Here is a 12,500-nt window from a genome sequence, read left to right on the forward strand (position 1 = left end):
CTTGTTAAGGATTCAACAAAGAGGAGATAGAACTGTTAAGGCTCTTTGTAGACTGGCTGCATGCATCTTAGCACGTAGCAGATATTATAATTGCTTGGAGTATGCTAGACTCCAACACGAAAATTCTCTTCGAGGAAAATATGAGAACATAAGAACATAGGAATGGAGGGGACAGCAAAAGACCATTAGGCCTATACTGGCAGTTCCATGTCCCTTATCACCTGTTATCCCTATTCATAAATTTATCTAACCTTTTTCTTAAAACAATCGATAGTTTCAGCGCTCAGTACATGGTTGCTAAGTCAATTCTATTTGTTTTCCATTCTTTTGGTAAACCAGTTCTTGACTATTTCCTTCTTAAACCTAAATTTGCCCAAGGAGGAGAGGCGATCTCCTCCGCTTTACCATAACGGAAGCCATCCCAGTCAGGCTGGAACAACCTTCCACTAATATACAGCTTATGCCCGCTACATCTCTACCTAACACCAGGCATCTTCCCTACGTCTAAGACCTCACTCCCAGCCAACCAGAATCGCTCTTATCACACGCTACTTTTCGGTATGAGTAGAATCTCGTGGTTACCTCTCATAGTACACATCTTGTATATTTCCATGTTATCTTTATATTGATACACTTCCCTTCCCTCCCTCTGGTCGAAAGACGCTTTGCAAAGGATAAACGTTCAAATATCGTTTGGAATTCTAATAAACGTTCATACATCTTTACAGAAAGGTATTGCTCGAAAGATTGAAATACATCAATTAAATTTGAAGCTTTTGTTGCTGTCGATCTTTATATATATATATATATATAATATATATATATGTATATATATATAATATATATGGTCACACTTTCATGGCTTTCCAACCCCTCTCTGCAACAACGAATATCTAAGCTATATAATCGAGGATATTAGTTGTACTTTTCTCTCCCTCCAATCACAACCACAGCTGTTTTAACAACCCGGTTAACAACTCGCATGCACTCGTCAGCATCGTAACAATCTCACTAAGCCGGACGATGCCGCTGTGGTGAGGATAGCACGGCGATCCTGCAATGAATCATCAATTCATAACACTTTCACTCTCATATATTGAAACACACACACACACACACACACACACACACACACACACACACACACACACACACACACACACACACACACACACACACACAGAAAGAGAGAGAGAAAGAGAAGGAAAGAGACAGGGACACAAAGAGAGAGGGAGAGACCGGAAGACATGCAGACAGAGAGAGAGAGAGATCCCGCATGCACCGCGTCTGAGCCTCTGTCCCTTCACATGAACACACACACACACACACACACACACACACACACACACACACACACACACACACACACACACACACACACACACACACACACACACACACACACACACACACACACACACACACACACACACACACACACACACACACACACACACAGAGAAAGAGAAAGAGAGAAATAAAAAGACAGGGACACAAAGAGAGAGAGAAAGACAGGCAGAGAGAGAGAGAGAGAGAGAGAGAGAGAGAGAGAGAGAGAGAGAGAGAGATCCCGCATGAACCGCGTCTGAGCCTCTGTCCCTTCACACGAACACACACACACACACACACACACACAGAAAGAGAGATAGAAAGAAAAAGACAGGGACACAAAGAGAGAGAGAGACAGAATGACAGACAGGCAGGCAGACAGAGAGAGAGAGGGAGAGAGAGATCCCGCATGCACCGCGTCTGAGCCTCTGTCCCTTCACACGAAGACACCCTCATTGCGTAGTCAGGGTCTGTCGGGTCGGGGGGGGAAGAGTGAGTGAGGCTGGGCCACCGGTACTTGTAACGGTACCGGCGGCTCGAGCTACTGGTGGCGGGGGAGGGGGGGAGGGAGAGATGGTGCCGGTGTCAGACGGTAAGGAGTGGCTGGTGGTGGTGGTAGTGGTAGTGGCTGTAGTAGTAGTATTGGTTGCAGTGGTTGTGGTGCCGGAGGTGGTGGTGGTGGTTGTGGTGGTAGGGCAGAGGGGGACAAGTGTGGTGGACTTGCAAGGGAGTTCGTGGTGTTGGTGTTGGAGTTAGTGATTGGGGATTGTTGAAGTCTTAGAGAATGTATTAGGAGCTTAATGAAACAGCTGGGTCAGTATTGATTTGTCTTGAGAAAGAATAGGAGTGGTAGAATTGGGAGTTCCAGCGTTTGCGCTCGCACGCACACACACACACACACACACACACACACACACACACACACACACACACACACACACACACACACACACACACACACACACACACACACACACACCACGAGCATATCTCCCCTTCCCGTAAGGTACTACTAAGTAAATAAAACACACACGCACACACACACACATGCACACACACACACACACACACACACACACACACACACACACACACACACACACACACACACACACACACACACACACACTCACACAAGCACGTCCAAACTAGATTATCTACTAGGATAGAATCGTTGGTAAATTACATTTCATAATATCACACACATTATATATATATATATATATATATATATATATGTATATATATATATATATATACATGTATGTATGTATATGATTGAAAGACTCATCATTTGTGTTTACTGATTTGTGGAGGTTAGTTTCACACGTGGTTGGTAGAGAATGGTTGACTCTGTCAGGAGTCTGGCACGAATGGCAGCAGCAGCAGGCGTGATAGTTCAACCAGTGGTATTTAAGTCTTGTTTTTTTCCGGGAGAATGGTGATATTTTGATTGACATTGCGAAACAAAGATACATAGTTTCAAAACATTTTTGCTCGGTGGCTCGCTTTAAAATCTTGGTTCTGGTTACCGCGAGATGATTTTGTGTAGGTCTGGAAGATCCCCCCCCTCCCCCGAGGTCCACAAAGGTTGAAGAACCATAGAAACGTTTAAAATTATGAGCCTTAGTTGCTAAGAAGGGCACGTGAGAGGATATTATGTAGGTTGTTGAGGTCCCCCGGATATCCATAAGAGTTGAAGAACCACAGCAATTTGTCCATTTTGAGCCTTATCTGCCAAGGAGCTGACGCGGAGACGAATAAAATCGCCTGGCGGCAGACGAGAGCAAAAGGTAAAGTTCCACCCGACATTAAGGTGGTTGAAATAGACAATAAACCTATTATTGCCGAAAGAATGCCATAGAATTTAATAAAATATCTTGACGGCCACCATAATTAGTATGAAAAAGTTCCGCTGTAGGGAAGTTGCTGAGGTAGACTCGCTGTAACCTCATCGTTATTGATAGGGGGTCCTGCACTCCTCACCCATTCCCAGCAGTGACCGTCACGTGCCCCAGCAGTCGTCCAAGCGCAATACGAGGTAAAGGTAACGGCTTCGGCTGAAGCTAATCAGCTCCTGGCGTCAGATCCTAAACTGCTTCCGACGGCAGGCAGAGTGCCAAAACACATCGAGCGACATCTTTGAACCCAAAATTATTTTTCCTGCGGATGTATTTCGTAATTAAATTGCTCTGTTGCGGGTCTTTCTCCATAGAAAAAAAAAAAAAAAAAAAAACGATCAAATTTTCCCGGTACGGAAGGGAGTCCAAAAATTCTGGCGATGATGTCATTCTTGAAGCGAGAAATCGGAAACACAATGGCACTGTCGAGATGTGGCACTGCGGTGCCTTAGCAATTGGCACCCAAGTCTTCGCCCGCGCTTGGCAGTGTTTCAAAGGATTAATCACAGAAAACAGCGTTTGAGGCACTAGGGGCGACGGGTCCGATGGAAGTTTCAACGCTTAATAGATAATAAGCAACAGGCGATCCGTCCCATGGAGAATTCAATGCTTTATAGATAAAGATCATGAGACGGTCGGCAAAGGATTGAATGAAGGATTCAATGCCCCGTAGATAAACACCTCGATAAAAACAATTGGAAGTGTTGGTGATTGTCTGTAGCGTCTACGAGTGTATGGATTTGTGGTATCATAGGCCTTGATTCATAGAGGAGAGATCGTAACTTTAAAAAGATGTAGTGAAAGGGTTAAAAAGAAGATGAGGAAGAAAGATGAGGAGGGGGTGGAGGTGGAGGTGGTAGTAATAGTAGTTGTGTTATGGGCCAGAGTCTTCTCGTCCCAGAAGCAGAAACAAAGATCATCAACACCCCCGAAATGGCTCCGTCGCCGTCTTTCCTTCAATACCAAATAGGTGCCACAGAGGTGATTAAAATCGTCTGGCGGCACTCATAAACATCACTACGTAAGAGCCTCATTGTTGCTGAGAGGGTGTAAGAGGGTCGTACTAAAAATAATAATAGCAATAGTAATAAAATAAATGAATATAAATAAAATCCTGGCGTTTGGTCGTGTAGTGGTCGTTCCGAAAATTATTAGCTCCTCATGGGCTTATTGTGTATTAAATTTTGCTGAAGGAGATGTTTGTCGTCTTCGGATGAGTGATGGGTGTGAGTTCACGAGAGTGAGAGAGAAAAGATAAATATTTGACATTTAGCGCCAGGCACTTCGTGTGTGTGTGTGTGTTCGCGTTTGTGTTTGTGTTTGTGTTTTTTTTGTGGGAGTTAAAACAGAATGATATATAGGCCCACCCTTCATTTCGGTTCAGGAGACTAAACGAGTCCTTAATGCTAGTGATGGACGATACTAAGATTTCTAACGATTCCGATACGAGTTCCAATACTGCTCTAAACTTCCATTTGTGATAAATGAATAATAAATATACCAACTGCAGAGCCTGAAGATAACCATGAATTATAATCATTACAAATATCGGAATCGTATCGTAATCGGAAGTTTAGAGCAATATCGGGACTGTTATATCGGAACCATTGAAGGTTTTGGTATTGTACAATCAGGACAAGATTTCCGAAATGTCTCAAAATGTCTAAATAATTCTTAACTCCTTCCGTATTTGATGACACTTTTTCTTTCTATGCTGCCGCCGGGCTATTTCATTCATGCTAGCTGACGTCATTGACCCCCGTGGCCTTCCGTTAGTAGCGAAAGGAGAAGGTTTACTAGACCCAGCTAGAGGTGTTGGAGAAGGCGGTGATTGTGGCGGAGTGGGGTTGGTGAGGGTCCGGGGAGTGGAGAAGTCTTTCGACCCCTTACGAACCTGTCGCCTTGACTTGGTTAAACCTGTTGTGACGTCACACGTCCCGTTTTGTCATGGGAACGTGTCTTGACCCCAGTGACCTTTAGCTGTGACCTCATAGACGTTGTTGTGACCTTAAGGGACTAGTTGCGAAATATCCACAGGAGAAGGAGGAGGAAGAGGAGGATGAGGAGAAGGAGGTGGAGAACAAGAGAGGGAGAAGGGACAGACTTGGGTGACGTAGATCTGGGTGAACAAGAGATCACACTCGAGAGGCAGAACGGTTTTTGGCTCCTTCACTGAACCACATCAAAACAACGCACCAGTGGCCCGATAGTGAGCATTTTTGCTTTCGGTTTCTTTTATCAACAAAGCCCCGGAGTGAGCATAACAGCGGAAGCGAAAGGTGCCGATATACACCCACTATTTGGGAAGCCAAGTTCTTAAAAGGAGTTTCAGGTTTCTTGGAATTATAACATGTGATACCAAGAAATGGTGAGGAAAAGGGTTAGAAGGTAAGAGAAAGAGAGTGAGGAGTGGAATTTGGTAGAAACTAACGAAAGAAAGTGAAAAATCTACACGAATGTAAAGAATCGAAAATAGAATTAAGAGGAGACGACATATTAAAGCCACCCTCCCCTCCCCCCCAAAAAAGTGAAGAAGAAAAAAACAAGCGACGCAGAAAAAGAGAAGGGAAGAAGTTCAAGGAGAGAAAAATGAAAATACTTAAGCTTTTGTGAGGAACGGCTGAAGGAAGGCAGGAGAATGAAAGTTCTTGAATGTAAATTTCTTGAAGAGATTTGATTTTGAGCTTCAGGAGCGCGATTCATCTTTATACATACATGAATATATAAATATATATAATATATATCATATACGGTATATATATGTATACATGTATTATGTATGTATGTTTATATATAATATATATATATATATATAGTGTATGTATGTACAAAAACAAGGCATGGTAAAGGAAGACCTTCCGGTTCACAACAAGGTCGGATGCAGTAGAAAGGGGGGAGGGCAAACAATCAGACAAACGTATAAATAAACAAAGCCATTTGGTAGATATTACATCGTATTACCTAGGTGTTTATATATTTTTTTCTGTGACCCAAGCGAGTTCTTCTGAATTTGTGCATTAATTAGATATGATGCAGCCAATTTACAAGAATATTTGTGTTACCTTTACGGCCTAGAGTCACGGAGTGTTCCTGATTACAGGCCACTCTGTTCATACACGAATGCAGATTCAATAAAAAAAAATCAATATTTCGTTTCCCCCCTTATATGACTACTCCTCAGTGTTCTTCAAATTCATATGGTCTTTGATACCTGGAAATAGCCTTTCAGTATTCAATTATCTTTTCATTTCCATCATTCAACTATCCGCCGTTGACGTTCATCAATTCATCTCCTCCACTACCTTCTCTTTCTCAGTGTCGACGAGAGACTCGTCTGAAGCCTTTTGTTGGCGAATCAAAAGCTCTTTATTACGATAATGTCTTGAAGATCATTGTGTTGCATGGATGTAGGTCCCCCCACGTAAAACATCACTGGTGATTGGAGGATTGGGTTGGCTCGCAGGTGATTGGCCCGTCTCTTGGTCTTTTCTATTGAGTGGGTCATCTGGGATTGCGGATACCTCGGGGTTGCTTTGTTGTCCACCTTCAGCATAGGTTACATCGTTGTTTATAAGTTCAACGAAGTGATTGGGATGTGTGCGGCCTACTTGTTCCTCTGATGAACAAATCTTCATGCGTTCAGTTGAACGAAATCTTGATCTTGTCAGATACAGTAAGAAACGTCTTGTAGGGTTACGGTTAGTTGTACAGTTGGGGCAAAAAGTTGTTAGACAATTTACTAGCGTGTACTTGAGCTTCAGTGACCTTACTAAAAAAATCGTCAATGATAGTTTTTAAAACAAAAGTAAACATAAGACTATTGGCTCCTTTGTGTTAAATTATAAAATAATCGTTTCATTCCGTGCCTTTATTGTTACCATTATATTGAGTCTTTCACTCTTGATGCTATCGAGGAATTTACCTGACTGTACCTCGCGACACCTCCCCCACTCCCCTGTAAACGATCCCTGGGTGCTCGGGTCACCCATGGGAGGGAAGGGGAGAATGCGAAATATTATAATATTGTCCCCCACTTGTTGGGTGGGAGCGAGTAGGCCAGATCGACTCGGCTCGGGTGTCGTAAGTCTTGGCTCGCTCCTTGCACGTCGGAGCTCGTGCTGGTAAACGGGTCAACTCTCTTTTATTATCACAAGAACTATGGGTGGGATGTTGTTGTTATCGGTGTTACGGGTCAGTAAGCCTTCCCTCCCTCTCTCTCTTCCTTACTCTCTCCCTCTCGCACTCCCTCTCTATCTCTTCCTTACTCTCTCCCTCTCGCACGACCTCTCTCCCTATCGTACTATCTCTCTCTTGCACTCCTTCTCTCTTTCCCTCCCTCTCTCTTGCACTCCCTCTCTCTTGCACTTCCTCACTGGCAATCCCTCTATTACTACTTTCTTCCTTCTTCTCTCCCTGCCTTAGTCCCTCCTCCCCTCTCTTTCTCCTCTCCTTCCTTTCCCTCCCCCTCCCTTAGTCCCTCCTCCCCTCCCTTCCCTCCCCCTCCCTTTCTCCCTCTCTCCCTCTCCCTCGCTCCCTCCCTCCCTCCCTCCCTCACTCGCTCACTCCAAAATTCACCCTTATCTTCTCTTGTTTCTTCTTTTTCCGGATCTCTCACGTTCCCCTTCTCCCTTTCCCCTTCCCCCTTCCCCTTATTACCATTTTCCTTCTCTCTCTCTCTCTCTCTCTCTCTCTCTCTCTCTCTCTCTCTCTCTCTCTCTCTCTCTCTCTCTCTCTCTCTCTTCTCCTGTCTTCTCCCCTGTCACCTTTTCCCTTTCTCCTAATTCTCTTTACTTGTTCTTAGTCCCCTCATCTCCCTCCATTCTCTAGCTTTCCATTTCTACTCTTCCTCCTTGTTTCCTTTGTCTCTTTATTTGTGCTACTCTTTCATCACCAATACAGCTAATCGATGATTTAAGACGTTGGATTGTCGAAAGCTCTTCGAAGTTTCTTCGAAAGCTCTCCAAAGGTTCTCCGAAGGGTTTCCAAAGGTTCTCCGAAGGCTCTCCAAAGGCTCTCCAAAGGCTCTCCAAAGGCTCCCCAAAGGCTCCCCCGAAGGTTCCCCCTTTCGTGAGTTCCCGATGAAGAAGAGTGGCCAAGCGGCTTATACATAATGGTATTGTTCAATAATCTGTACCCCACAATATCATTGACAATCTCGGGATAGTATTGAAGGACCAAGTAAAGAAAGAGACAATACTATTGGCAGGATATTTATATCAGAAATGTTGATCGCGTAGGAGACGCTCAAGTACGGTCGAACTCGGACGAACTGTGGAAAGCAAGGACCGTCGTGTCACGAAGGAACAAGCGTCCTTGACTAGCAAACCCGAAAAACAACCTCATGATAGATTCCAGCTTCCAGTGCGCGGAGACAATGCCGACACTAATTGTAAAAAATCCTTTGGAATTAATGTTAATGCATGCATGCATGCATGCATTCTCGCATGAACAAGAAACCGTGGGTGTGTAAGCGCACGCACATACATGTACACACACACGCACACACACACACACACACACACACACACACACACACACACACACACACACACACACACACACACACACACACACACACACGCACGCACGCACAATACACACAGAATGTGGAGGAAGAGGAGGAGGATGCATCCAGCAACACTTGAAAATATTTTCCTACAATGTAATAAAGTTTCTAAATACTTATTTATTAATTTAATTTATTAGTAAGAGGCGTTGTAAGTTCCAAAGGACAGTACCCACATAAACGATACCTACGTATAACGCGTAGAAATCTCCAACCAGCACAGGTCGTTGTGTTGGATTGTTATTGATGGAGCGTTGAAGTCTCCAGTCGATTTTTTTTTTCGTTCTCTTGCTAATTATGTAAGGAGCTATGTTAAAATGAAGATGATAATCCTACCGTTTTCGTTGTATTCACATCCATTTTCTCTACTGGCCTGCCTCTTGTGCTTCTACTCCCTACCTGTTCCACTCCCCAACCTTGTTTCATTTCCCCACAGCCCCTTCAGCCCCCGACCGCCACAATTTTCTTTTGTTTTGCCTTCAAGGCCAGACCTTCCATACTTGTGCCTTTAAACTTGTACACGGCCATCTCGTTTATTTTTTTCTGATTTCACTCACGCAATCTTGATCCCGTTTCTAAGACGCCCAGCAACTTTCTTCTCCACTGCGTTTTTTTTTTTATCATTATTATTCGTGTGTGTTTGTTTCATCATGGTCTTGGATCACGGGTTGGGCTCTTGATTGACAGCTATTACCCTCCCGGATGTGAGCTCAGAGTTCATGTATGGAGAGATCTATGGGTAATGCTGTGACCTTACACACGCGCGCGTGCACACACGCACACATAACTCCTTTTCCACCAGAGATAGATTGCCGGCTCACAGTGCAGTGAGGCTGGCCTTTTTTTCTCATCCTTGGGCGACAGTCGAACTCGGATCACTAAATTAGTGTTTGTGTATGCGTGTGTGTGTGTAGGATCTTAGATATACCTACACAAAACAGTAACCTTCCGTTTATGTAATGAATTGGTCACCAGTTGTCCGTTTCAGAGAAAAGGAAGCCACAAGATAAGGTCAGAAACTTAACCCCAGGAGGCGCTTTGCTGTTACCTAAGCCGTCATCTTTGCCCTGTGTGGTCCTGCTACCAGGGTTCAAACTTGGGTCTGTGTATTGCGAAATGAGATAGAAACCAGCATGTCAGTGGCGCGTATTTTTGACTTTAGTCTGTATGGTCCATCACAGGACCGGCCTATCCACCACAGTGACTTCATCCATCCTGGTAAAATTGTGTGTGGGAGTAGGAAAACGTGTGGTTGTTTTTGGTCTGTTGGGAGAGTTGTCTAAAACCAATGTAATTAGCTTGACCGCATTAGCTAGGTAGCAGCACTGAAGTGTGACGCTGGTCAAGAGCACCTCTGAGTTGTGGAAGGGGTTGGAGCAGGTACCTGGTACCGGGACTCGAACGCGGGTCCTTCGCGCTCGAGGCGAGAACAATGTCCGCTACTCCACGGAGGAACACTAGTACTTTTCGTCAGGTACTTACTCTCTTTGACTTCGCAATTCTTGACGCTCCTCTTCCAGTTGCACACTTGGTCCCGGATGTCGAAGTTGAGACCTGGAGGGCAGACGATGGCGGCCAGCCGGATGCGGCCTAGACCCTCACTTCGGTCACATCTGCGGCAGAAGGAATTCGGGTTCACACGTTTCATAAAAAAAGGGGGAGGGGGTTATTGGGAGGTCGGAGATGGAGATAGAGAGAGGGGATAGTCAGGAGATTGGACAATGATAGACTAAGGGGTGGAGGATATGGGGAGAGTGTAATATACACCTGCGACAGAAAGACCTTTGGTTCATTTGTATTAAAAAAAAAAAAAAATGGAGAGTAATGAAAGGTGGGTGGGGATGGGTGAGGTAAGTCTACATCTGCATCAGAAAGAATCTAAAAAAAGAAAAAAAAACGTAATTATGGATATCGAAGACTTCTGAAAGTAAGAAGAAGGGAAGAAGGATGGGGTCTGCATACCTGAAGACTTTGTTGCAGTGGCGGTAGGAGGTGGTCAGGCGGAAGTATTCGGTCTCCCGCCTGTCCCTGCACAGTTCCTCGGGGTCGACGACGGTGCCCAGAAGAAGGCTCCTCCTCGACCGGAGGTTCTTGGTCTCGACCTCGGGGGTGTCTGCCTCCGCCGAGGCTGAGGAAGACGCAAAGAGAGAGATTGAGGTTCTCTTAGTGGAAGAGGGTTTCGGGTTGGGCCATCTTGTGGGTTACTCAGAATTTGAAAAATTCGTTTTGCTTTATTTCTTAACACAAATTATAATAATGATAAGATATAATATAAAATCTACCCATAAATTGATGGACTTTTTTCTATATTATTTCATTAATATTAATTTTGTTTTATTTTTGTTCCTTATCTCTATTGAGGGTTTTTTAGGTAACAGTTCTAAGTTCCTAAAGAAATTAATTCCCACCTCTGGCCATGTATACACATTTGTACATAGAATATATATATATATATATATATATATATATATATATATATATATATATGCATACATATAATCACATTATTTTAGCCACCCCATGATGTGAAGAAACATAACTTATAGTTTCAAAATTTGTTAACAAGACGTAAATGCTATCATCGTGACCACATCGTAATGTCATCCTTTGACTAGGAATGAATCTGATAGGACAGTGGGCAGGGAAACCATCGGCTGTCCAGTGACGTCACATCCTAATCGTTATACAACACGAAGTACGATAATTTCAAAATCCTAATCGTTATACAACACGAAGTACGATAATTTAAAATAAAATTGTAAGTTGCAAGTAAAACAACAGTAGTCGTTACAAAACGGCAAGAGGAAGAAATAAGAATATTTACATAGGTAGCATTAACAGAGTTACCAAGAGTAGCTATAAAAAAGAAAGAAAATCAAAATATCATCTCCTCCTCCTCCTCCTTCTCCTCCTATTTCTCCTTCTTCCGCTTCTCCTTCTCCTCCTCCTTTTCCTCCTTCCCCTCCTCCTCCTCCTCCTCTCCTTCTTCTTAATATTTCTTATTCCTTTCCTCTTTCTTACTCCTCTTTCTTATATTCCTCTTCCCCTTTTTGTACATTTTGTTCCTTCTCTTCCTTTTGTTTCTCTTCCTCCTCTCCTATTCTTCATCCTCCTTTTTCTCTTTCTATTCTTCCTCTTCTTTCTCTTACTCTTTCTTCTCTCTTCTTTCTCTTCTACTTTTACCTCTCTTTCCTTCTCTGCTTCGTCCTCCTCCCGCCTTCTCCTCGTCCCCCTCCACCTCTTCCTCCTCCTCCACATCTTATTTCTATTCATATTTCTCCTTCACGTCTTGCTTTTCCTCCTCTTCCTGTTAACTCCACCTCTTTCTCCTCTTCGTCCTCTTCCTCCTCTTCTTCCTTCTCCTCGTAGGAGAATACTTTCCTTACCTGCACCCCTGTCCATCTCCCACTCTTGTTTTGTTCCTCTTCCTCCTTCCTCCTCCTTCCCCACTCGTCTCCATCGTCTTCCATATTTACCTTCACCAACACCACGAACACCACCACCACAACCAACAACATCTTCACTCCCTCCACCACCACCATTCCCTCCTCCACCTCTATCCCCTCCATTGCGTCCTCCACATCAAGCGACGGCGACCCACAGCTGGAGGGCAGAGGGACAGATCAGGGGAAAGTCGATTGTGGAGGCGTTGGAGTGGAGGGACGGAGGAGGAGGAGGAGGACGAGTAGTAAGGGTAGGGGTAG

At 44.1% G+C, this 12,500-nt stretch overlaps 1 protein-coding gene across 1 annotated transcript in view; it reads right to left on the reverse strand.

Annotated features, from left to right (window-relative positions):
- The window catches only part of LOC143037676 (chitin deacetylase 1-like), a 17,420-nt gene extending 6,627 nt beyond the window's left edge, over positions 1 to 10,793 (reverse strand). The window contains exon 1 of the mRNA XM_076206203.1: positions 10,279 to 10,793. Coding sequence (XP_076062318.1) covers positions 10,279 to 10,444 — 166 coding nt within the window. The 5' untranslated portion in view covers positions 10,445 to 10,793. The remainder of the gene's footprint in view (positions 1 to 10,278) is intronic.
- Between the last annotated feature and the right edge of the window lie 1,707 nt (positions 10,794 to 12,500).

This window comes from Oratosquilla oratoria, chromosome 23, assembly GCF_046742065.1.
Source record: "Oratosquilla oratoria isolate Oo_2021 chromosome 23, ASM4674206v1, whole genome shotgun sequence".
NCBI classification, from domain to species: domain Eukaryota; kingdom Metazoa; phylum Arthropoda; class Malacostraca; order Stomatopoda; family Squillidae; genus Oratosquilla; species Oratosquilla oratoria.